We start from the raw sequence: 27,346 nt of genomic DNA on the forward strand, positions 1-27,346 counted from the left end.
AGAATGGGAACTTCTCTCTTGCATGGCTTTTAAGGTCATAAGAAAATTGCCACATGTGTTGTCCTAATATGGTGCTAATCGTCACCCGCATTTGAAAATAGTGACCTTGGGATAATTAATACATTGTTTTGATTTGAAATGTACTGAACACACACTCCATCCTCCTCCCTGGCACCCTTTGCAATGCTCATGCCAAGACGAAGGCCACACAAACAAAGGCTTCTATTCCCAGGTCCTTGATTTCAGACTCACAGCAATTCAGTTTGTGGGTTACAATAATAATAATAATCCTTCTTTTGATATTGCGCCTTACCACGTCTTCAAGATGTTTCAAAGTGCTTCACAGAATATACTGTAAAGTGAGTTGACTGTATATTTTGTGGGCGAAACGTGTCAGCCAATTGCGCACAGCAGTGTCCCACAAACAGTCATGGATTGAGTGACTAAATTATTATAATATATATATTTTTTAATTTTGAAGGGGTTATACCCCCAGAAAGCAATCTGCCAATCGATTAACAACCGAGTTCCTACTTACTCCTAGGTAAACAGAGGCGTGTTTGATAAGGAAACTTGCCTAAGGTTTCTACCTGCCGGGAATCGAACCCAGGTCCTTTCGCTTGCGAGGCAAGTGCTCTAACCAGTACACTACATGACTATTGGCTGCTCTTTAATTTTTCACCTAGTTATCCTAATCCTTGCATTTTGTACACACTGAAACACTGACTGGGGGGAGGGGAGATCTGGTCTGGCAAGCCAGAATTTCCGGCTGACTGTAGTAAGAATGCCAGTACCTGTCAGTATTCACCAGCATATTTGGGTGCCGGCGTTTTTCAGTCCCAAAAATGCTGATAAATGCCAGGACCGTCATTGTAACTGTCTGAATCCCACGAACAGAAGATAACAAATAAGGTACTTTCTGCTTGCAGGATTCAAACTGAGTTAAAGTTGACCTCCCTGGCCCCCAAAGGCCAACAAGGATGGCAAGGTGGGGTTGCTCACTAGCAGAGTGGTTCTCCAAGAGTCTACATTCAGGCCTATGGGGAAAAAAAATTAATTCGCTTTCAGGTCCTGTCTGGGTAGATACAAATTCTGGACACCTGGAGTCCATCCGGTAAGCCAAGTGTTTACTGTAATAGCTTTCAAGTAAGGAAGACGTCCCAAAGCGCTTAACAGGATGTATTGTAAAGTAATGTGACTGTGTGACACATCAGCCAATTTGCATACAGCAATGTCTCACAAACAGCCATGGAGTGAATAATCAATTTTATTTGGGTGATTGTTGGCCAGGACAACAAATGTTTAGCCGAGAATCCTGCTGCGATTCTAATTGCTATGATTCATGAGCTGAAGGTACAATGTGTGATGTGACCAGCTTCTCAACACAATTATTGAGATAGATACGGGAGAGGAGCTGTCTCCAGCATACCCAATGATCAGTTGATGTATTAAATATGACCTGGTCATTTTTTCAATGCGTGCGATAATTAGCATAATAGTTGTTAATTAGCATTTCACAATATTCAACCCTGGAGTTCCAAGAAGATTGACCAAATCATCAATGCACATTGAGGTAATGGCAAGTACTCTGATCTCCTCTGAGCTTTGCAATGCTTCTCACAGCCACCAGACCGCAAGAACAAAACCAAAAACAATGGATTCATTATTGTTTTATCTCCTGTACTCAGTCACTTTAATTCGCAAAATAGGCTTCATATACAGGGTGACCAAAAAGCCACGAGAATGTTGAATAAGTCTTAAAGAAATTATGATTTTTTTTAGACAATAGGGTAGTTATCACAACTTTTTGGTCACCCTGTAGAACATAATGTCAACCAAATAGTCACTGAAACTGAAATAAACTGGTTACTTAAGAACATACAGTAAACATAAAACAGGAAAGTTAATTTAGTCCATCAAGCCTTCTCCTTTTACATAATTTGTACAAACTATATGTAGGAAATCCAACTTAATTTGGGGGGGTGATTCTCTGATCATCAGTACATTTATTGGCAATGGAGTCAATACCATACTGATTGCTAAAAACAGTTTGGTACGTCAATGGTGGTAAATAGTATTGTAAAGATACTGGGTTGAAAAACGTGGCATTTCGTAATAACTAAATAACTATCAAATGTAATACTGAATTATATTTTGGGTGGTCCCAGCTGAACAAGCAGCGAGAAAGCTTGCCAGGCAGTGCTATCAATGACAAGTTATGCGGTTGTAGCTGGTTAGACTCCAGAAGTACCCGAACGCACACTCTGGGATTACCAAGCCTTGGCTTTTGCCAACCTGGCCTAATACTCTCTCGAAATAGATAAGCAGGATGCAGCCTTTCAAGGATGCAATCGTCCAGGGCAGAAAATGTGCAGGCACAGAGATATTTCCATGTCAGATAGGTGACATACATATGTTGAACTCTCAATCTGGATATTCTGAAGCATGGGGATAGGTTTCTGTATACGTCAGAGACAGACAGTCATTTTTCCATCTATAGAGTCCAAAGCTAGTTCTAAAATTTCTCCTATACCATCTTGAGTTGCCACAGTCAACACCACTCTTGTTCTTGATTCCAACATTTCAGAGCTGCTTCACAGGACATCAAAACAATGGCATTGCAATATCTCATTTTTCATCCCATAGCATAAGAAACATATTTTTTCAGATATAAGCATTTATATTCTTAAAGTAGGATTTTCTCATTTTAAGTTCACACCACCAGGGTCAGTAAATTTACTAAGCAGTGGGTAATCTGATGAGCTTGCCCACTATAGTTAGTAAATACACAGAAATTTATTTTCCCTGAAGAATATTTCCAGTCAAACATTTCATGACCACCAAAGGTTATCAAGCATAACTACAGAATATTGATCCATTACCATATTTCCCCACATTCAATCCTGGTACACCAACTTGACCCCAACAGCCTACGAACTATCATTCCCTTAAAGTAGGCAGCTATCAAACATGTAAGTACATTGATTATAGTATACATGGTACATGAATTAGAGGAAAGAAAATTGTATAAAGCATTTGGTGAGCCAGTTCTATCAACTCAAGCTCCCGTGTTTTAGTCTGGAACCTACAATAACTATAATAATCCTTGCATTTGATAAAGTGCCTTATCATATTGTCGAGACGTCGCAAAGCGTTTCACAGGATACACTGTATAGTAGATTGACTGTGTATTTTGTGGGCGATTTGAGACATTTCGATAATGTGTTATGGCATTATAACAAATGCAAGAATTATTATTATTTATTATATTATTATTATGCAAGTTTAGATACTGCATCTATTTAAAAATGGGCATAAATAATGTTTCGATAGCAAATAGATTATATTGTGTACAATTATTACAATTTGTTATTATGAACAGCCCATTCGCAGAGTTACTTGCACCAGTGATATAGCGTGGTGGGATTCATGTCCATGCCAGGAATCAAAATAATAATAATTCTTGCATTTGTTAGAATGCTTTAACACATTGTCAGAATGTTTCAAATAGCTTCACAGGAATTTACTATAAAGTGCTGTGAATGCATATTTGTATACGAATGCAGCAGCCAATTTAGTACAACAATGCCACGCAAACTGCTATGGAGTGAATGGCCAATTTTTATTTGGAAGATTGTTGGTCAGGACACTGGGAGAAACACCCAACTCTCTTTCTGAATAATACCATGAGATCAATATCCACCTGTTTTTTTTTGAACATCATGCATAAAAGAATCCAAACCAAACTGAGAGTGTATGCATCCCACCTACATATGGAAATTCCTATATTTGAATGCAATATCCAATCTCCGTGGGATGCACTTTGCTCATCTAATTCCAGAAAGTATTAGATACAAGTTGACAAGAGCCAAGCCAGAGGATGCAATGAGGTATTCCCGGAGTCAAACCAGATAAAAACTGCATAGCTGGCCATTGAAAGCACTGCTTGTCAACAGGACTTCAGTTGAGCTTCTCCTCCGACAGACAACCGTCTGATATTGTACCATTCCCCAGACATGTATTGTGGTGTCGGCCTAAAGAAAGAAGTCAAAGTTCCAACATGGAGCTTGAACCCACAATCTGCATACCCAGAGAATGGAGGGGATCAACTAAGCCAAACTAACATTACACAGAACTGGTGATGACCAAGCAATCGTGGGCCTCCAATAATAATAATATTAATCTCAGGATCTTGGTTTCAAAAGTGAACCTGGACCATTTTGAAAATAATAATAATCTTTGCATTTGACATAGAGCCTCATCACGTCATTGAGACATCTCAAAACACTTCACAAAATATACTATAAAGTGAATTGACTGCATATTTTGTGGGTGAAAGGTGGCAGACAATTGTGCACAGCAGTGTCCCACAAACAGTCGTCGATTGAGTGACTAAATTATTATTATTTATTTATTTTTTAAAGGGATTATTACCCCCAAAAAAGCAATAGACTAACAACAGGGTTCCTACTTACTGCTGGGTAAACAGAGGCGTGTGGAATAAGGAAACATCTAAGGTTTTGCCCTTCCCTGGAACAAACCTGGGTCCTCCTATTTGAGAGTCAAGGGCACTAACACTATTCCCGATCAAATATTAATCAGAAACATTTGGTTCTAAGAAAAATTCTCTGTGAAGATAGTCAGTTTTTTAATCAATAGTGACTACAATGGTAAGTTTAATCATGTATGAAATGTAATTGCCATGTTTAGTCTAATCCTAGAATCATAGAATGGGCACAGTTCAGAAGAAGACAATTTGGTCCATCATGTAATGCTGGTGTTCATTCCACCATTGAAGCTAACTACTCTAATCCTATTTGTCTGCTCTTTATCCATATTCTTTAATATTTTTCCTCAGTTATTTATCCAATTCTAATATGCAGGAAATGATTAAAAGTTGCAGGAGAATAGAAATGTGAAGGATCATGGTTTTAATTCATTCTCTTCAGAAGCTGAGTGAAGGGCTGAATCCCATAGTAACGAACACCACCAAGGTTGAAAAGAGTAGCAGAGACAAGTGACAAGTCAAGAGGTGGTGAAGTGATGCAAACTTTGGCTTTAAAAGCTCAATTCATTTTGTACATGATTAAACCTACATAGTCAAGCACAAGAAAAAAGGTTCCAGAGGAGTGAGAGAAAAGAAGCCAAAGGTGAAGGAAGGATCGCCTATTCAATATGTTTTCTTGTATCCTGTCCAAGAGTACATCAGAGATGTTAGATGGGGTTCCCCAAATATGGGAGTAGTATTGAAGGCTTAGATGAACTTGGGCTTTGTGAAGAAGCAAGAGTCAGTGATGGATAAAGAAATGCTTAACACAAAGGAGGAAACTGAGCTACTCGGAAGCTGTGAGAATGTAATTTGAGTTCAGATGAAATAGTGAGGTTCAGAATGTCAATAGAGAAATAAAGATGAAAAGAATGGTAAGAGGTGATAAGAATGGGTATTGATTAGACATACAAGTGACATACACGTAAGTGACACCAACAAACTGTGTCTTTCAATGAATTAACAGAAAGAAGTTATGAGTACCTTTCCTCTCCCACTAAATGCATAGAGAAGAACAAGGAGAGTAAGGTTTAGTAACTTGCACAGTGAGAGGAGTGAAACTTGTGTGCAACCGGAAGGAAGTTGATACATGTAGATTGGAATTACCGACAAAAGAGTAGAAATGGTTGGATGTTGAATGGACGAGGTCACTGATGTAGAGAGAGTGTAGGAGTAGGAGAGAGAACAGAGCCTTGGGGAACCCCCGATTTGACTAAAAATGAATCAGAAGATGCATTGTCAAGTACAGCACAGACAGAGCGACTTGAGATGAAATTAGATAGCCAAGAGCATGGCTTTGGTGGAAGACTATGAAAGATGTCTTATTTAAAAGTGCACAGTGCCAGACTGTATCAAGGGCTTTGGAGATGGACAAAGTGATGATAAATGAGTCACCAAAGTGTTCAAGAGAAGAGTTCTAGAGGCACTGGCAAAACACCTATGCCATAAACTATACTAGTGATCAGGCAGCTTTCATTGTGCTGAATAATTTTGAGCGGTTCTTTTTCTCACCGATTTTCTCCTCTCTTCAGGAGAAAAAGTAGTATGTTTGACTCCATCTTCCTTCCACTAGGAAATAGTTCCAAATGAAGCCAGTCAACTTCATCCAGTGAACCTCCAAGAGCTTTTAAGTGAACATTTGTGAGTAGAAGCCAAATTGATTCACACTGCCTGGCTTTACACTTAAACAGTGTCATTTGATGTCCTGATGATAATAGTGGTCTCCCAACTGAGCGTGAATCACTTCCCAATCACTCTGAAAAGCATTATAATAATAATAATAATCCTTGCATTTGATATAGCGCTTTTCACGTTGGGAGGACGTCCCAAAGCGCTTCAGAGAACACACTGTAAAGTGAATTGACTGTATACTTGTGGGCGAACGCGGCAGCCAATTGCACACAGCAATGTCCCACAAACAGTCGTAGATTGAAAATGACCAATTTATTATTGTTTTTGGTTTTGGAGGGATTATTATTAGGTGTGTGGAGTAAGGAAACTTGCCCAAGGTTTCGCCCTGCCTGAAATTCAACTCAGGCCCCTCGCTTGCAAAGCGAGTGCTCTAACCACTGAGCTACAGGACTCCACGCATTGTACAAACTTGGAATGAGTAAAATCTATCCATTAAGATACAGTGGAGCCCCGTAGCTCAGGGTTAGAGCAGTCGCCTCACAAGCGACACACCTGGGTTCAATTCCCAGCAGGGCAAAATGTTGGGCAAGTTTCCTTACTCCACACGACTCTGTTCACCTTACGAGGTAAGCAGGAAACTGGTTGTTAGTCAATTGGTGGATCACTTTTCCAGGGGTAATAATTCGTTCAAAAAAAATAATAAATTAGTCACTTCAATCCACGATTGTTTGTGGGACACTGTTGTGCGCTATTGGCTGCCGGGTTTCACCATCAATTAACTTTACAGTACATTCTGTGAAGCGCTTTGAGATGTCTCAAAGACATGATAAGGCGATATATCAAATGCAAGGATTATTATTATTATTAAGATAGGCAGCTATGTAATCAAAACTGACTAAAACTTTAATCATACATGAAATGAGTTTGGCACTTTTAGTCTAACACTCAGGAAAGAGTGATTGAAGAAAAAAACATGATGGCCTATGGCAAATGTGATAAATATGCCATGTTTATTGTACACAGTATATCCAAATGCAGGGAGATCAGCATCCGATGTCTTTGAGAAAATGATAAATTATTAACCTTAAATGTAAATGCATTCTCCACAACTTTGAATTAGTGAGTTCCCAACTTTGATATAAAATCAGTTCAACTATATGTTATCAAAAGACATTGCTGTTCAGGAATAAATTTCAGAAATTGCAACACACAATTTAAAGAATAATTTCTACTTATTTCAGATTATTTTGGATTTTGAGATGATTATTTAAAAACCATAGAGCACTTATTTTAAAATTCTTACTTACAGTTTCACATTCTCAGAGAAACATTTGCAAAGATGCCTCATTGCTTTCAAAATCATGTATTTCATTATTTTATGTGAGGATGTGTAGTATCCTCACATGAAAGATATGTACAAACAAATATAAAATCTCTTTCATCTACCATCATCTCCTGAGCTTGATTTAGTCAGGCATTCCTCTCAAATTAAATATTGCTACTGGCGTCAGTAAGAAATGCTTCTGAGATAGTATTACAACAACAAAATTACATTTGTATAGTTCCTTTCACGTCGGTAGGACATCCCAAGGCGCTGGACAAAGTTACGGACCCGAGCTGAGGTTCGGGGTGGGGGAGGAGGGAGGACTGGTGGGGGGAAACAGAGAGATCGAAAGCATGGTTGAAGAGGAGGATCTTGAGGTGGGTTTTGAAGGTGGCGAGGGAGGGTTGAGATGGAGGAACTGCGGGATGGAGTTCCAGAGGGTGGGTGCAGAGTGGCGGATTCACAAGTTTGTTCTGTTTCTGTGGTTTACGCGTTATAAAGGTAAAGCAACTGTTCAGAGCAGTTAGTAAGTTCAACAAACTACTCACAGCCATCAGTTCAGAAACCATACTTCAAATGAATTTTCCTCACTTCAATATTCACAAACAAGAGATTAAATATGAACAGACAAATTACCTTCTGTGCCTTGCGTATTTGCCACTAACATGACCTGTGCCATCACAACCAGGAGTTGGACAACTGAAGAAAAAGAGAAAAGCTGGGTTGTGACAATTAGCTTTGATAACGGTGTGCATGTTTGTGTGAATGTGTGCATGCTTTTGCATGTGTGGAGTGGGAGAGACTGTGAGAAGGATAGGAAGAACAGAATGCTGGATGCATTTTTATTAGCAAGTCTCAGGGGAATTAATTTCTTCAGTCCAGCCAAGCATGAGCCCACCACCAATGCAAGTGACAATGTGTTTTACCCATTAAAAGGAATACAGTTTCAAAATTGCTATTGTACTGAAATTTTCTGCAATGAGCACTCACCTGAACAGTTCTTGGATTACTGGTTCTATGGGGACTGGGGAGAAATGAAAACAACATGGATTTATCATCTCTTATAATTACCTTTTTCTTCATATATAACAGCCAATAAGTTCCCAATGAACACTACAGTCAGGATGAGACACTCAAAGAGGTTGTGGTGCATGAAGGTCACCCTGAGTAGCGGTTTGAGTGATTTACTGAACCAATAGACTTACCTCGGATACCTTTGGAGCGTGTTCGGTGTCGTTTCTGGTCTGCATCCGCCTCCATCTGCAAAGAGATTAGCAGGCGTTCAGTGTCCTTATCCCGCACACGCAGACCTTCACCACACAGCATGTCAAATTATGTGTCACAGGATTTATTAACTCCACTCTTCCTCCTCTCTAATATATATATTTGATGCAGGAAACCAATACGTTTCTAACTCAAACGTTCTCCTTTTATGAATACAATAATAATTTTGCAGCTTAGAACAGAATGAACAAAATAATTGGGTAAACATATTTTGGGAACTGCTGTGTTTTGTGCACTCCACGCAGCACATATAAGGATGTGGGTTAAGTTCTGCTGGGAAGAAGAAACTTGCATATTATAGCAGTCTTTATAAATTATGATCAAATGCTCCAAAGTGATTCACAGTAATTATTATTAAATACAATTGCCTTTTTTGTAGGCAAACGTGGCAACTTTTTCATGCACAAAAAGATCCTGATAACAGGTGAAGTGAGTAACTGATTTTATCAGGAGGAATGCTAGGCAAGACAAAGGGAAAATTCTCCCTTTTGTTTTGGAATTGTGTCAGGGAATTTTCAACATCGAAATATTTTCCATTCGGTAAATTTCACAAATTTCTCCCCATCTGCTTAACAACAGTAGTTTTCAAGTGTGGCAAATTAAAAAGGCATTCTAAAATAAATCATTATAAACACAATGAGTGGACACGGTTTTAGACAAAATTGTAATTGCACACTGAGGCATTAAGAAATTTGAGGATTAACCAGATTTTTGCTGAATTCCTTTTGGCACATTTGGGTCTCACAGTTCCACTGGTCATTAACAGAACCAACCTTGGCAGTCTGCCCTTATTATGGACCTTCCCCAGCAAGATTGGTAACTTTAATGAGCTGTGGAATTTCACCTCTAGTCGTCCTCACAGTAGAGAAACAATCAAAAGGATCCAGATAAGAGATGCAGCTAAAGTACTTAATAGTCAAATCTTTTTAAGATGATGGAAGGGGATAATTTTTGTATTAATGAGGTAACCTGGAGAATGGGGGATATTTTATGCTTAAAGCTCAAAATAGTGTTTTGTTATGATTTTCTGATGGAAACTACAGTATAAGATCACAATGGAAGTTCGCCATTTTAGTTGATCGATATTAAAGAGACCCAATATCTTGCATTTGGAAACTATTTCAATATGTATACAATCACAACAATACACAAAGGTTTTCTAATTACCAATTATGTTTTGATACAGAAAACCATAAATTATAAAAGTAGAATGTCTCGTTGGAATGGGTAAATATGACATGAATGTCTCATGTTTATGTCAGTCTACTCAGGGGGTCATGAAAGATTGCATGGTCCTGTTCAAAAAGAAAAATGGGATTCTCGCAGTACTATTTTTTGGTCAGCCAGGTGTCTGACACATGCAGAAGGAAACCCATCACCATGCTTCAGAGTATCCAAACCAAGCTGAGATTTCCATGCATCACACCTACACATGGAAATCCCAGAGGTAGATTGTTTGAATGGAATGTACACTCTCTCCTTGGAGGGACACATCCTGCTCACCTAATTCTGGAAAGTATTAGGCGCAGGTTGGCAAGAGCCAAGGCTTGGGGACCCCAGAGTGTGTGTACATTGGGTACTGCTGGAGTCTAACCAGCTAAAACCACATAGCTTGCCATTGATATTGCTGTCTGGCCAGCTTTCACACTGCTTGTCCAGCGAGGATCACCCTACCCATTAGGGCTTTGGCTTACAAGGTTAAAAGGAGCTGAGTGGGAGGATTCCACGGCCCCAATGACTGCTCTGTCCTTCCAAGTCCTGCTGATGAGCCAGGTTGGCTGTGCTACCACCACAGCCAGCCTGACTGCCTTCTCCCACCTCTGCATTATCGCCCGGCTCCACCAGTGCCTCACCCCTCAGGCCACCGAAACCCTCATCCACACATTTATCACATCTAGACTCGACTACGTCAACTCTCTGCTTGTCGGCCTTCCCAATTTTTCCCTCCACAAGCTTCAGATTATCCAGAACTCTGCAGCTCGTGTCCTCTCCCGCACCAGGTTCCTTGACCCCATCGCCCCCACCATCGCCCGGCTCCACTGGCTCCCCATCCCCCAGAGGGTAGAGTTCAAAATCCTTGTCCTGACTTTCAAGGCCCTCCACAGGCTCCTACCTCTACGACCTGTTGACCTCATATCAACCTGTCCCCTCTGTCTGCTCAGCAGGCTCCGGCCTGCCCCACATCTCCCACCCAAACTGCCCCACCATTTGTGGTCAGGCTTTCAGCCTTTTTGCTCCCATCCTGTGGAACTCCATCCACATTCCCTTTGCATTGCTCCTTCCTTTGATTCCTTCAAGGCGCGTCTCAAAACCTTTCTCTTCGACCGTGCCTTCAGCCACCCTCCTACCCTCACTACCCTCCAACCTCCCCGATCGCCAGCTTGGGTCCAACTCCCTGACTGTCCAGTGCCTTGGGACGTCCTCCTGATGTGAAAGGCGCTATACAAATGTAATTTTGTATTGCATTTTGTGTTATATTAGCAGTGCACTGGAACACTGCGGACCCATCTGACTCAGGAACCATACTACCGAGACTGCCACAAAGAGGTGGCTCGATTCCGACATTCCATTGCCAAGCATGTCACCCTGAAGCCAGTAAAGCTCCAAGGAGACCCTGCTTACCTCCCCCCCTCAACCAAGGAGGATAGTCACCCTGGTACTGACCCATCAACTAATCACCCAACTGCCCCTCCTCTGCCCCCTGCTGGTGGCCACAGACAACTTGTCCCTCTCCTCCAGCACTGTCCTGCTTTGATTCAAAACCACTGTCATTACCCGACTCCTCAAAACAAAAAGACCCTCATTTCATAAGTTATGTGACGATGGAAGCCGGGCCCCGGGCAGGCAGACCAGCTGGGCCAGTGTTTGACCTGGGGCGTTCCTCCCACTCCCCCAATGACAATGTGCTTGGGTGAGGAGGCAGCCCGGGAGGGGTTGAGAGCGGCGTTCATTCTATCGCTCGTTCTGCGTGGTCGGCCTCCACTCAGCTTATTCTCGGCTGAGACCACGAGATTGTTTTTGTGTGGTAACGCTCTCACGCAGGGGGGGTCCAGGATGAGTAGACGGGGCCGAGGGGTTTCTCTAATGATGTGGGACCTGCACACCCCGGTGGTAACAATGTGACTACCTTGTCTGCCTGGCGCCTCACTGTCTCCATTATTCACATGACCAAAGGTATAAGTACTGGGTGTTTGAGACAGGCAGGCACAGATGTACTTTGGAGCAACTTCTAGTAAAACATTGGTCAGCTCATCTGTCCCGCTCAATCCGTAAGTGCTTTTATGTATTATGACTCTGATTTAATTGAAGGCTTTAGGGTGTCGTCAATTGCTTGCTTGTAGCCAATATGTGGTTTGACTGAACTTTTTTGAGTTGTCGTATTTTACTCTTTAATGTGAAGGGGATACTGGTTTTCTCCTCCTGACTCGAAAAGCCCTTTCTCTTCCCACCCCAGCACAGTCACCTGCAGCATATCCTAAGGCTGTATCCTTGTCCCCCTCCTTTTTCTCATATATCCCTCTCGGTGATATCATCTGTAGACAGGGGACCAACTTCCAAATGTTTGCAAATGAAACCAACAAGCAATTTCTCCTCCTCTAGCCACGACCCCAGGTTCAATCATCTTCTGTCCACTTGTTTGTCAGACATTAAGGCCTGGATGAGTGCCAACTTTCTACAGCTGAATTTGGACAAGATAGAAGCCATTCTCCTTGGCTCCTGTCAACGAGTTCTTTCCTGCGACTCCGACCTCCTTAACCTCCCTCAGAAGTACTGAACATGTGTGTAACCTAGGCATCCAGTGCAATCCCAATTGTCCTTCCTACCCCATATCCTGTCCATAACCAGGATTGCTTTCCTCCATTTCTACCACATCGCCTGCCTCCGTCCATACCTTACACAGTTGAAATGCTTATCCACTCAATCAGCATCTTCCTCCTCATCTCACCGCTCTCCCCAGATCCACCATTCTTAAAATCCAACTGATTCAAAACTACGTCGCCCGTGTCCTCAGCCGCACTAAACTCAACTCCCCCATTATTCCAGGCCTTGCCAGACTCCACGGGCTTCCTATTGTGGAGTCCTGTAGCTCAGTGGTTACAGCATTAGCTTTGCAAGCGAGAGACCTGGGTTTGATTCCCAGCAGGGTGAAACCTTGGGCAAGTTTCCTTACTCCACATGTCTGATAATAATCACTCAAGAAAAAAACCAATAGAAATTTGGTCACTCAATCCACGCCTGACATTGCTGTGCGCATTTGGCTGCCGTGTTTCGCCCACAAAAAATATACAGTCAATTCACTTTACAGTATATTCTGTGAAGCGCTTTGAGACGTCTTGAAGATGTGAAAAGTGCTATATCAAATGCAAGGATTACTATTATTATTATTGCAGAACGGATCAATTTCAAGATCTTCACACTCACTTACAAATCAATTGATGTCCTAGCACCTTCTTACCTCTCCTATCTGTTCATGTCCCACTCTTCTACACACACCCTTCACTCAGCTAGGTTTTGCACATTCATCATTCCCTCCGCTCCACAATCTGCGGCCATGCTTTTAAAAACTCTGTAGTTGCCTGACTCAATCCTTCCTGACCCGAGCTGGGGAGGGTGGAGGGGAGGGAGGGTAGCCAAAGCTTTGATCAAAAAGGAGGATTTTGAGATCCGCCTTGGAGGAGACAAGGGAGGGAGCGAGGCAAAGGGAATGAGGGATGGAGTTCCATAGGGTGGAGGCAGAAAGGTTGATGGTGGAACGGCCCGGGCATGGGACGTGGAGCAGGCCACAGCCTACTGAGCAGAGGGAGCAGACAGGTTGTTATGGAGTCAGCAGGTCTCAGAGGTAGGGAGGGACAAGGCCGTGGAGGGCCTTGAAGGCGAGGACAAGTATTTTGAACTCTAACCTCTGGGAGATGGGGAAACAGTGGAGCCAGGCGAGGATGGGTTGATGGGGTCACGGAGTCTGGTGCAGGGAAAGGCACGAGCTGCAGAGTTCTGGATGATCTGCAGCTTGAGGAGGGAAGACTTCAGAAGGCCGACAAGTTGGCGTAGTCAAGCCTCAATGTTCTGAACGCGTGTATCAGGGTTTCGAGCCTGCGGTGTGAGACAGTGGCAGAGCCGGGCAATGTTGCGGAGGTGGGAGAAGGCAGTCAGGCTGGCTGAGATGGAAGCACAGCCAGCCTGGCTCATCAGCAGGACATGGAAGGACAGAGCTAGAGGAGACACCAAGAGAAACTCTCTTCACTTGACAGCAATTAACTAATAATAATAACAATCCTTGCATTTGATATAGCGCCTTATCATGTCTTTGAGATGTCTCAAATTGCTTCAGAGAATATACTGTAAATGGAATTGACTAATATTTTTTGTGGGCGAAATGCAGCAGCCAATTACGCACAGCAGTATCCCACAAATATTCGTAGATTGAAGTGACCAATTCATTATTATTATTTTTTCAAGGAATTATTACTCCCAAAAAAGCGATCTGACAATTGACTAACAACTGGGTTCCTCCTTACTACTAGGTAAACAGAGGCGTGTGAGGGCAAGTTGGGCAATGTTGGGCAAGTAAATGTTGGGCAACTATGGAAACTTGCCAACATTTCGCCCTTCTGGGTATCAAACCCAGGTCTCTCTTGTGAGACGAGTGCTCTAACGACTGAGCTACAGGACTCCACGGTGATTGTGAAGCGCTTTGACACATTTAAATATGATAGCTATGGGAAACACAAGTTCTTTCTATGTATCCAATAATAATTTTTAAGCCAAAATGCAAAAGAGCAACGATAACTGCGCATTTATGGAGTGGGGGTGGGGGGAATTCTGCTCCAGATGCTCCATATAGAGCATTCAATTTATGGATCTCTGATCGACAAAAATTTTAACCTTTTCATTATAACGTGACAACAGAGTTGCTCATTGGAAAGTAGAGGCAGAAACAACACAATTTTAGTGATCAGCATGAAATAATCCCCATTTATCCAGATTACCTAGTAAACAGGAAAATCTAAGGATTAGGAAGTCTATAAGCATCTGCAAGACTAGAGGATGGTGGAGGGATGATCTCTTCAGCTGCTTGCCAAAGATTAAGGTTTTCTGGGAGCAGGGAAGATAAGCAAAAATTAGGCTCTAAAATGCTATGTTAACCAACACGAGTAATCTTTTGAGGAATGCAAACTTTAACAATAATAATACATTTTTTTATAATAATAATAATAATTCTTGCACTTGTTATAGCGCTTTTTCACATCTTCTAGATGTCTCAAAGCGCTTCACAGAATAGACTGTAAAGTGAATTGACTGTATGTTTGTGAGCGAAACGCAGCAGCCAATTGCGCACAGCAGTGTCCCACAAACAGTTGTGGACTGAAGTGACCAATTTTATTATTGATTTTTTTTTGCAGGATTATTATCAAGCGTGTGGAGTAAGAAAACTTGCCCAAGGTTTCGCCCTGCCAGGAATCGAACTTTCGAGGCATGGTAGACTCCACTCTTTACTGTCTTGTGGAAGCATAACAAGGCAGTGTGATCGAGCGCTGCCTCTTTTGCATTTTGCGATTTTATGTCTTCAAACGGTTATTAGTTTGCATTGACCTCCTCTCCCTCACTTCTCTTTATGCTGTTTCCCCTCAAGGGAACACTTGAGCTGAGGTCTGGCAAAATTAGGTTGCATACAGTTTTGCCAAGAAAACAGGTCAAGTTTTAAAATAGATCCAGTCCATTAAAAACAAGGCATGCACATCTTAGAACTATCAGGTGACCTGCAATCAGATAAATAGAGACAGCGAAGAAGTGAATAATGCATTTAGAGAGCACAAACTGAGAGAAACCCCCAAAAAAGAAACTTATTTGTTTGCATTTAAAAATTCAGCACGTATCTGTGATTTACATTTTTTTAAAAATGTATTCAATAATTTATTTTCATGCCGTTTTCCCATTTTTTAAAAAATGATAAGCGGTTATTTGTGAGCTCATTTTCATTGACGAGCTGCACAGCTGGAGACTGATGGTACAGAGAATTAGAACAATGTCCTGTGGGACCTGGGCTTGAATCTACCCCAAACTGTTAGGATAGCGTCTTCTCTTTCTACTGGCTGTAACAGACGCAAGTCAAATTAATTTTCTCAGTTGAAAGTTAGTTCCAAGTGGGCACACGTCGACAGCACAAAACTGCTTCTACCTTCCCACCAATTAGCAAACGATTGGCACTGTATAGTAGCAGTGAGTAGGAAACACTGACACCTCTACCAAAATGTAGACCAATTATAAATCGACAAATGTTATGAATAAACTCTCAGGACTGAAGGAGCTTTTTTTTTAGAATATCTCAGTAAATGTTTACTGTAGGTAATAATCGTTGCATTTGGTGTAGTGCCTTATCATGTTTGAAGCATGTCTCAAAGTGCTTCACAGGTTTTACTGTGGAATGAAGTGACTGTGTTTTTGCAGGCAAACATGGCAGCACAATTGTGCGGAGCAATGTCCCGCAAACAGCCAAGAAGTTAATGACCAATTTTATTTGGAGAATTGTCGGCCATGACACCAGGAGAAACTCCCTTCCCTTATCAAAACGTGCCAAGGGATCCTTAACATCCACCTGAAAACACAGTTGGGACCTCGGTTTAAGGTCTCACCTGAAGGATCTCACCTCTGACATTGCAATACACTCACATTGGAATGTCAGCTTAGATTGTGAGTTCAAGTCCCGAAAAGTAATTATAATGATAAAAATAATCCTTGCATTTCTTATGACGCCTTTTCATGTCAGCAAAACATCTCAAAAAGCTTCACAGGATAGACTGTAAAGTGGATTGACTGTGTATTTTGTGGGCAAAATGAATGACTATTATTATTATTAAATGGTAGCCAATTGTGCACGACAGTGCCCCACAAACTGGTATGAATGAGTGACCGATTTTATTTGAGGGATTGTTGGCTAGGACATTGAAAGGAACTCCCTTCTCTTTTTACTAACAAGTAAGTTTCTTTCGTAAAAGTTTTTTAAAAATCTGATGGACAAAACCTTCTTTCAGTGGCTGTAACTCTGTAACTCTGGCTCTCGACTGGGAACAACAGAAGCAAGCATTTGAAAGAAAACTGGGGGAAATTATGACTTATTTAAAACTGGCATTTATTTTTCTCTTAGGATTCCCCATCTGATGAAGAGGATGGGCAGGAAACCTGCTCTCAGGTTTCCGTCAATGTAGCTCTTTAACCAGGTGCAAGGAAATACCTGAGGACGTGGAGCTGTAGTTCAGTGGTTAGAGCACTCAACTCGCAAGCAAGAGACCTGGGTTCGATTCCCAGCAGGGTGAAATGTTGGATAAGTTTCCTTACTCCACACGCCTCTGTTTACCTAGTAGTAAGTAGGAACCCGGTTGTTAGTCGATTGGTGGATCATTTTTCCAGGGATAATAATTCCTTAAAAAAAACTAATAATTTATTGGTCACTTCAATCTACGACTGTTTGTGGGACACTGCTGTGTGCAATTGGCTGCCGCATTTCGCCAACAAAATATGCAGTCAATTCACTTTACAGTACATTCTGTGAAGTGCTTTGAGATGTCTCGAAGATGTGATAAGGCACTATATCAAATCAAGGATTACTATTATGAGACCTCCGAAGCTTTCGTGTGTCATGCAGTGAAGAGAACAGCCTGGCTCAGTGGTAGCACTCTCGCCTGTGAGTCAGAAGGTTGTGGCTTCATGGTTCAAGTCCCATTTCGGTGTTTGGAATCATATAGTCTAAGATGATACAACGATGTAGCACTGGGGGATGTTGCAACGTCGGAGGTTCCGTCCTTCGTATGAGATGTTAAAATGAGTCCCGCCTGCCCGTTGAGGTGGATGTTAAAGATCCCATGGCACTATTCAAATAGGGAGTTTATCCCAGTGTCCTGGTCAACAAATCCCCCAAATAAAATTGGTCATTCACTCTATGGCCGTTTGCGGTATACTGTTGAGCGAAACTGGCTGGCGCGCTTCACCCACAAAATACAGTCAATCAATCCACTTTGCAGTATATCCTGTGAAGTGTGTTGTAACGTAGCGACGATGTGATGAGGTGTTATATCAAATGCAAAGATTATTATTATATTTGGTTTACCATTTACATTGTTAGCTCAATGACATTAGTTTAAAGATATTTACTGTTGGCATTACATATTCTTTATCACAATTCAAAGACCCATTGCATACAGTCATATTTAAGTTAAGTTAATGAAAAAATGTTTCCAAATTATCTTGAAATAAATTTTAAGAAAATAAAAAAATAACAAAACAGTCTCAGTGAACCGCAGTCTTCCAGCCTTTTGTACAATATTTTCCTCCTGTCTGGCCACAATGCCACAGTATTTGCCTCCTGTTTGGGTACATTTCTTTCTTATAGGTACTAATGACCTTGTTACCAATTCATTATGATTCCATTTAATACTTCAGAATGCCTTTTACTGATTGGCCATTCTAAGTTTATGTACTGCAGACACTGGGCCTGAAGGTTATGGATGCTCAGACGATATCCTGTCCAATCCTGTCTGTGGAAACTGCCCCAATTTATTCTCTCCCTAACTCTTTTCCAAATGCACCTAACAACCAGGAAGGAGGAAATAATTGTCCCCCTCCCCACCCCACCCGTGGTATCACTGAAATCTACATTCCATATTGGATCCATATTGGATATTGGTTGCAAGTGTAGCTGTAACGGGTACAGCTAGTATACTATACAGTGAATTGATTGTATATTTGTGAGCAAAATGTGACAGCCATTTGCACACAGCAGTGTCCAACAAATAGTCGTGGATTGAATGAACCCCAAAAATACTTTGTTGAGGGATTATTACTCCCGGAAACTAGCAGTCGGGTTCCTACTTACTGCCAAGTAAACAAAGGCGTATGGAGTAGGGAAACTTGCCCAACGTTTCACCCTGCCGGGAATCAAACCCAGGCCCTCTCGCTTGTGAGGCGAGTGCTCTGATGAAAGATATCATAAATTTATGGGATGCTTTTACAATAAAAGATTGGAATTTCGCTATGTTATCAGCGGATGGGGTAGGGAGACAAAGTTGTCTCTCATATCATAGTAAGAATAATGTCATCAATTTAAGATAATTAGCATAGAAGCAACAACAACAACAACTTGGATTTATATAGCGTCCTCCACGCCGGACGGCGTCTCAGAGCGCTTCACAGTAACGGATCCTGGGACCGAGCCAGGGGGAGGGGGAGGAAGGGGATCAAAGGCGCGGTCGAAAAGAATGGTATTCAGCAGAGACCTGAAAATAGGAAGGGAGGGAGTGAGGCAAAGGGAGTGAGGAAGGCAGTTCCAGAGCCTCAGGTTATAGTGGCTGAAGGCACGGCCGCCGAGGGTGGAGCGGAGGACTCGGGGGACGAAGAGGACGCCAGAGCCGGAAGAACAAAGGCAAGGGATACTGTTTTGAGGAGAGAGGAGGTCAGAGAGGTAGGGGGGTGCAGAGGAGTACAGGGACTTGAATACAATGGTGAGGATCTTGAGATCGATCCTCTCTGGGATAGGCAGCCAGTGCAGTCTGGCAAGGACTGGGGTGATCGGGGAGCGGAGTTTCGTGTGGGTGAGAATGTGAGCGGCAGAGTTTTGAATGATTTGAATTTTATGGATGGTAGTGGAGGGGAGGCCGGCGAGGAGGGCGTTAGAATAGTCCAGCTGAGAGGTGACAAAGGCATGGACCAGGGTTTCAGTGGCTTTTGGGGAGAGGTATTGGCGGAGACAGGCGATGCGTCGGAGGTGGAAGAAAATAGTGGTGGTGAGGGACCAGATGGGGGGGGAGGAAGGATAATTGGGGATCGAACCTGACGCCTAGATTGCATACGGGTTCGGAGAGTTTTCGGAGGAGCTCGGGTAGGTGGAGGAGGTGAGAGCCGTGAGATTTTAGACGTTGACGGAGCCAAAGAGTATGGCTTTCGTCTTGTCAACGTTCAGCTGAAGTAAGTTTGCACTCATCCAGTCCCTGAGATTTGACTGGCAGGCTGACAGAATATCAGGGGACTGGGGGGTCGCAAAGAGAGGTGGAAAAATAGAGTTGGGTGTCATCTGCATACATGTGGAAATGTACCCCATGTCTGAGGATGACATCCCCAAGAGGGAGCATGTAGATCAGAAAGAGGAGGGGGCCAAGGATGGATCCTTGGGGTACCCCGCAGGTGACCGGGTGAGAGCAGGAGGAGAAGCCGTTTGTGCAGATGTACTGCTGGCGGTTTGTGAGGTAGGACTCGAACCAGGCGAGTGTGGTCCCACTGAGGTGGATGACGGAGGAAAGGCGGTGGAGGAGGATGGTGTGATTGACTGTGTCGAACGCGGGGGAGAAATTGAGGAGCACAAAGGGGCAGAGGGAGCCCTGGTCACAGATAGAGAGGATGTCGTTTGTGACTTTCACAAGCACAGTCTCTGTACTGTGGGCAGGGCGGAAACTGGACTGGAGGGCTTCGAAGAAGGAGTGGGAGGAGAGGTGTGCGCGAAGTTGGCAACAACTCATTCTAGAACTTTTGAGAGGAAGGGCTGGTTAGAAATAGGGTGGTAATGGCTGGGGTTTGCGGGATCTAGAGAGGGTTTTTTCAGGAGGGGGGTGATGACAGCAGTTTTGAGGGAGGCAGGGACTGATCCAGAGGAGAGGGATTGGTTGATGATGTCAGCCAGTAGTGAGCAGAGGAGGGGGAGCTGGGTGACCAGTAAGTTGGTGGGGAGAGGGTCGAGGCAACAGGTTGTGCGTTTCATGGAGGTGATGGTGGGTGAGAGGGAGGTGGGAGAGATGGGGAGGAAGGAATGTAGAATGGGGATGGTGGTAGGAGCAGATGATAAGGAAGGTGAGGGGAACAGAGAGGGTGTGGTGTGGGGGCAGGTGGATGAGGCTGCCTGGCGGATTTTAAGTATTTTAGCTGAAAAGAAGTCCATGACCTCCTCACACTTGGCATTTGATACGAAGATTGAGGAGGCTGAGGGGGGGGGGGGGGGGGGGGGCACGGAGGAGGTAGTAGGTGGTGGAAGAAAGGATTTTAGGGTTGTGTTTAGCCTCCAAGATGATGTTGGAGTAGAATGCCATTTTTGCACATGTCAAAGAATGGTGGTAGCTGTGGAGATGCTCGAGCCACAGTTGGCGGTGAACTGTCAAAGGGGAAGATTCAGATTTTTTTCCACAGAGTTGTTATGAGGGCAATGTCCTGCCTGGTAACATTCTCACCTTTGAGTTAACAGATTATGAGCTCAAGTTCCATGTTAGTTCCATGTTATTCGCACAGTCTGGACTGACACTCCAATGCAGTACTGTAATAGATTGTTGGCGATGCCGTCCTTCAGATGAGACATTAACCAAAGTCATGTCTGCCTGTTTAGGGGGACGTTAAATATCCTGTAGCGCTATTCAAAAAGAGAAGGGGCGTTCTCCTGGTGTCTTGATCAACAATCCCCCAAATCAAATTGGTCACTCACTTTATGGCCATTTGTGGGATTTGCTGTGTGTGAATTGGCTGGTGTGGTCACCTACAAAATGGTTGGTCACTATACTTTAAGAGATATCCTTTGAAGCACTCTGAGATGTCCTTCCAACATGAAAGATGCTATTTCTAATATAAGTATTATTATTGGATTGATATCTAAAAAGGAATCATTTGGGGAAAAGATATGGGGAAAAGACAGGTAAATGAGGTTGAATGGATTGTTCTTTCAAAGGGCTGAATCTGCTATACAAAAACACTTGAAGAAATCTTGTTCGAAATGTTACTGGTCTTACTGCAGTAAGTGCTATAACTTTCTCCCATGGTCAGGGGAACTAGAACACGTTGTTTAAAAAAGAAATGGACAAATACTATGTTGTTAAACGCTATATTGTTGAGAAATATCAACAAACACTATATTGTTGAGACCCTGACTGTTACTCTGGGATGAACATGGCATTTAATAAATGTGCTACATCCCTGTGTTTCTCCGTTATAAGCACATCATTACTATTTGAAAGTACTTGTGCTTTGAAGTATTACGTCAAACATTGTAAAGATACTTAATGGAATGTAGTAACCATTTGCACTGCTAAAGTTCCACAAAGAGTAGTAAGGCTAATGATCAATTGCTAAGGATTAATTGGCCAAAATACCAGGAGAAACTCCATTCTCTTTTTGAATAGTTTAATGCGGTATGATCTTTAACGTCCATCTGACCAGACGGACAGATCCTCTGCATAAAATCTCCCCAGACAGCGCTAACCGTCAGCCTGGACTATTGGCTGAAATACCGTGGGATGTGATCCCACAACCTCTGATGCAAAAAAACTATCGAGCTACTGACTGAGTAAAGCAGGTATAAACGACAACACTGGGCTGAGATAGGGGGATTTCCTGTTCCTCCCTAGATTAACAATTACATAAAGTTGGCTACGTGGTTCTTCAGACAACTTTAATGAAGTGTTAATCCAGGCTCAGCATTTTGTGTACAGTGAGTGGCTGTCCCTTTTGATCTACTTATGTTGACCACACAGTTTACCAGTGTGAGACTCAGCTGTGATTCCCCCTATGGTCAAAATAGCCTGCCAACACTCATTATCAAGTCTCACACATAAATAATGACTACTTGGGCAAGATACCTGAAGGTGACTGATGACCTTAGAATTATACCATGGTAGATGGTAGGACTGAATCATATTTAGGAAAGGAGGGGAGAAAATTGGTGGGAACAAAAGTACGCGGAAAAAAACGTTGCAATGAAAAAATTTAAATCTTTGCTATCATCCTCAACTCATTCTACTCTACATTCGCTGACCTGAAATCTATACATTATAATAATAATCCTTGCATTTGATATGGTGCCTTATCATGTCATTGAGACAACAACAACAACAAAATTACATTTATATAGCGCCTTTCACGTCGGAAGGACATCCCAAGGCACTGGACAGACAGAGTTATGAACCCGAACCTAGGGTGGGGGAGGGGGGAGGGCAAGGGGGGAAGCAGGGAGATTGAAAGCACGGTCGAAGAGGCGGGTCTTGAAGGAGACGTCTCAAAGCGCTTCACAAAATATATTGAAAGTGGATTGACCGTGTATTTTGTAGGTGAAACGTTGCTTTAATCTATGGCATACTATTTTCATTGACAATGTTCTCCTGACGACTCAGTGAGTAAATACTGGAGTGATACTGCTTGGCACACACCAGGATGATCACAGGTATGATACCATTGGTGGGCAGGAGGGAGATGAAGCCTCTCTGCCCCCACCTTCTGGAACTCCATTCCACAGTCCCTCCACCTCCCTTGCCTCCTTCAAGACCCACCTCAAGACCCTCCTCTTTGATCGTGCTTCCAGGCACCCTCTTATCCCTAACCTCCCCACCTTCCTAATCCCAACCACCAGCTCGGATGTGGTTCCCTGACTGTCCAGCACTTTGGGAAGTCCTCCTGACGTGAAAGGCGTTATATAAATTGTGGAGTCCTGTAGCTCAGTGGTTGAGCACTCGCTTTGCAAGCTAGAGACCTGAGTTCAATTCCAGGCAGGGCGAAACCTTGGGCAAGTTTCCTTACTCCACACGTCTAATAATAATCCCTCCAAAACCAAAAACAATAATAAATTGGTCATTTTCAATCCATGACTGTTTGTGGGACATTGCTGTGCCCAATTGGCTGCCGCGTTCGCCCACAAATATACAGTCAATTCACTTTACAGTGTGTTCTGTGAAGTGCTTTGGGACGTCCTCCCGACGTGAAAAGCGCTATATCAAATGCAAGGATTATTATTATTATTATAAATTGTAATTTGTTGTTGTTGATACAAGAAAATGGTAGCCATTTGCACTGCTAAAGTCCCCAAAGAATAAAAAGGTGAATGATCAATTGATAAGGATTATTGGCCAAAGTGCCAGTAGAAACTCCATTTTCTTTTTCAATAGTTTCTTTAACTTCCATCTGAGCAGGCGGATAGATGCTCTGGATAAAATCTCATCTGAAAGATGGCAACTCTTGTGGGCTAATGGGGAGAATGTAATAATAATAATCCTGGCATTTGACATAGTGTCTTATCACGTTGTTGCGACATCTCAAAGCTCTTCACAGAATATAGTGTAAAGTGAATATTTTGTGGGCAAAACACCACAGCCAATTGCACATAGCAGTGTCCCAGATTGAATGACAAAATTATTATTATAATATAATAATACTTGCATTTGATATTGCACCTTATCAGGTAGTCGAGACACCTCAACGCATTCACAGAATATACTGTAAAGTGTAGTGACTGTGTATTTTGCACACAGCAGTGGCTCACAAATATTCATGGATTGGACTGAAATTTTCTTTTTGAGTGATTATTTTTTTTTGACTGACAACTGGGTTCCTACTTACTGCAGGTAAATAGAGGCAAGTGGAGTAAGGTTTCGCCCTGCTCGGGAACCAAACCCAGGTCCTCTCGCTTGTGCTAACCAATACGCTACAGAACTCCAATATCATAGAATTTCAAAGATTTCATAGAACCCTAAATGTTTTAGTTTCAATGGAAGAAACTAAACATTTCTAATTAGATCAAACACAGTGTTAGTTTTGTTTGAAGTTGCTTCTTGGGGGGGACTGTGTTGTTAACATACTTTTTTCACCTCCGGATCCCAAGTTTATATCTTGCTGCTGGGATGAAAATCTCCTCACTTTGTTGACTTGAGCACTGCTATGTGAAATTAGTTTGGGTACTTTCTACTCTGTTCCTTGAGTGTGTAGGCTCATAGCACAAATAATAATAATAATCCTTGCATTCGATATAGCGCCTTATCATGTCATCGGCAGCCACTTGTGCACAGCAATGGCCCACAAACCGCCACGGAGTGAGCGACTGATTTTATTTGGGGGATTGTTGGCCAGGACACTGGAAGAAAATCCCTTCTCTTTTCAAATACTGTAGTGCCATGGGATCTTTAACATCCACTTGAACAGGCAGACAGACCTCAGTTTAACTTCTCATCCAAAGGGCAGCATCTCCGACTATAGCACACACACACACAACCCTCCCCACTCCAGCACTGCATTGGAATGTCAGCTTAGACTATGTGATTCCAAGACTCGACAGGGGGCTTGAACCCACAACCTTCTGACTCAGAACCAAGAGTGCTACCACTGCACCAGGATGACACACAAATTTCTCTTAATTCAGCAATCAAATTGGTAATGTGATTCAGGACAGTGCGGGCGTAGGGGGGGAGGGGCGGGTGGGGAGAAGAGGTCACATGTTGTCTGGTTTGAGAAATGGAAAATGTCAAGCTAATGCCAGTAGGGGGCCTTTTCCTGAGTTTGAGGCTGAGTCACATTGTAGGACAGCTGAAGCTCCTCACTTCCAACTGGTGGAACCGATGAGTAGCCGTGTGAGGAGGATGACGGCAATACTCTTCCTGTATTTCTGGCTGAATTATAATATCATTAATGCAAAAAAAGATTGTTTGATAAGTTCATTAGTACTTGTCTGTCAAAATGCAACAAGGTCTGGCTATTCCATTTAACACTACACAAAACGTTAACCCATATAGAAGTATTAAAGGGAATGGAGATTCTACCTTCAATAAACTGACAAGATACAAAGAGAAGCAAAAGGATCACACTTCCAACCTAGAATGCTGTAATCTGATTTGACATATCTGATTCTCCTGCAAATTGCACTTTAAGGGAACATTTTATTAGGTTACTTGGATAATAATCATCCTTGCATTTGATTTAGAACTTCATCAAGTCTTCAAAGCGATTCACAAGATTTTAAGTCTTGACTATAGCTTTGAAGGCTGATGTGGCAGCCAAATTTGAGCACAAGAATATCCCACAAACTACCATGAAACATATGACCAATGTTAGCTCAGGCACTGTTGGCCAGGGCATCCAAAGAAACTTTCTTGTTTTCCAATAGCTCCATGGGATCTTTGAAGTTCATCTGAACAGGCTAACAGAACCTCAGTTTATTGTCTCATTTAAAGTAAGGCACCTCCTCAATGCAGTACACTCCCCAGTACTGCACTGGAGTCTCAGCCTGGGCTGGGATGTCGTGAGTGAAAACGGTTTCATCTATTGGACTTCACTTTCTCTCAGGCAACCAAACTTAATTCTTCTCACATACACCAGCGATGTATCAATCCACATTGCAATATAATGCAAATTTACATTTATATAGCGCCTTTCACTTTTGGAGGCTGTCCCAAAGTGCTTGAAGGAGTCGTTACTCCCATCATAAAACCATTACTGAGGGATACACATATATAATTAAAGCTCTTTTGATCACTAAATTTAGCAGAAAGATTTACAATTTTAAGCATCAATGATTTGTTTATAAGCACGTAAGAACATAAGAAGTGCTCGACGAAAAAAGACCCAGGTCCATCTAGTTTGTCATCCACCTTCCTGGCGGTCACATGCACATATGTTCCAAACTACCTATGTATTAGATCCCATTATGTTATTTCCTAAAAGCAAACTATCTAATCTGTGTTTGAAAGAAGCAACACTTCCTACTTCAACTGTCTGCCTACGGAGTCTGTTCCACAGGTTCACTATTCGCTCACTGAAATAGCGTTTGCATAGATTCATTCTGCATTTACCCCCTTCAATCGCAGGCCATATCTTCTTTCATGATCTATATAGTCTTGCCCCTTTAGAATACTAAAGACAGCAATCATGTCGCCTATCAATCTTCTCTTTTCCAGCGTGAACATGCCCAATTGACTTAGTCGCTCCTCATAGTCCAGTCCTTCCATTCCGTCAATCATTTTGGTTGCCCTCCTCGGGATCTTCTTGATTTCTCCAATATCCCTTTTGTACTGCGGCGACCTGTGGTCTCATCAATGGTTTATCATCATCAATCAGGTCAAGAAATGTTCTTTGATCAGCCAGGTGTCTGACACATGCACAAACCAAACCATCGTGTTTCCATGAGGAACACAACCAGAATAAATGAAAATGCTTTACTTTACAAAGCTCATGGAAAGTGCTATTCGAAACTGCTTCAAAATACAGATTGACACTATGTAAACGTACAGATCGAAAGTGTAAATGTACTGATCTAAACGGTGTCTAAGAGGGAATTAAGCTTCAAGATTTGAGATGGCGTATGTCACAACATGATACATACAGCAAATCTTGGCACTCGTTCTCATGTGTGATAACCACAGATGAACACAGACATGTGTTTGTCCTCCATCCTGCTGTGTTCAGATACATAGTTTCTTCTTCATGATTCCCTAATTTGTTTTGTACAAGTGTATACAAATGGAGTCCTGTAGCGGATTGGTTAGAGCACATGCCTCCAAAGCGAGAGGACCCAGGTTTGTTTCCCTGGCAGAGCAAAACGTTGTGCAAGTTTCCTTGCTCCACACACCTCTGTTACCTAGCGGTAAGTAGAAACCCGGTTGTTAGTCGATTGTCAGATCATTTTTCCGGTGGATAATAATCCCTTAAAAAAGCATATATAATAATAATAATAATTTGGTCACCTAATCACAACTGTTTGTGGGACACTGCTGCACTCAATAGGCTACCAAGTTTCACCCACAAAATATACAGTCAATTCACTTTACAGTGTGTTCTGT

At 42.4% G+C, this 27,346-nt stretch overlaps 1 protein-coding gene across 1 annotated transcript in view; it reads right to left on the reverse strand.

The window, feature by feature from the left end:
* Positions 1 to 27,346, reverse strand: part of LOC103185964 (myelin transcription factor 1-like protein) — a 178,796-nt gene that overhangs the window by 139,383 nt on the left and 12,067 nt on the right. The window contains exons 2-4 of the mRNA XM_042333467.1: positions 8,708 to 8,762; positions 8,493 to 8,526; positions 8,139 to 8,201 (exon numbers count right to left, since the gene is read on the reverse strand). Coding sequence (XP_042189401.1) covers positions 8,139 to 8,201; positions 8,493 to 8,526; positions 8,708 to 8,762 — 152 coding nt within the window. The remainder of the gene's footprint in view (positions 1 to 8,138; positions 8,202 to 8,492; positions 8,527 to 8,707; positions 8,763 to 27,346) is intronic.

Source organism: Callorhinchus milii, unplaced genomic scaffold (genome assembly GCF_018977255.1).
Source record: "Callorhinchus milii isolate IMCB2004 unplaced genomic scaffold, IMCB_Cmil_1.0 Scaffold3, whole genome shotgun sequence".
Lineage (NCBI taxonomy): Eukaryota > Metazoa > Chordata > Chondrichthyes > Chimaeriformes > Callorhinchidae > Callorhinchus > Callorhinchus milii.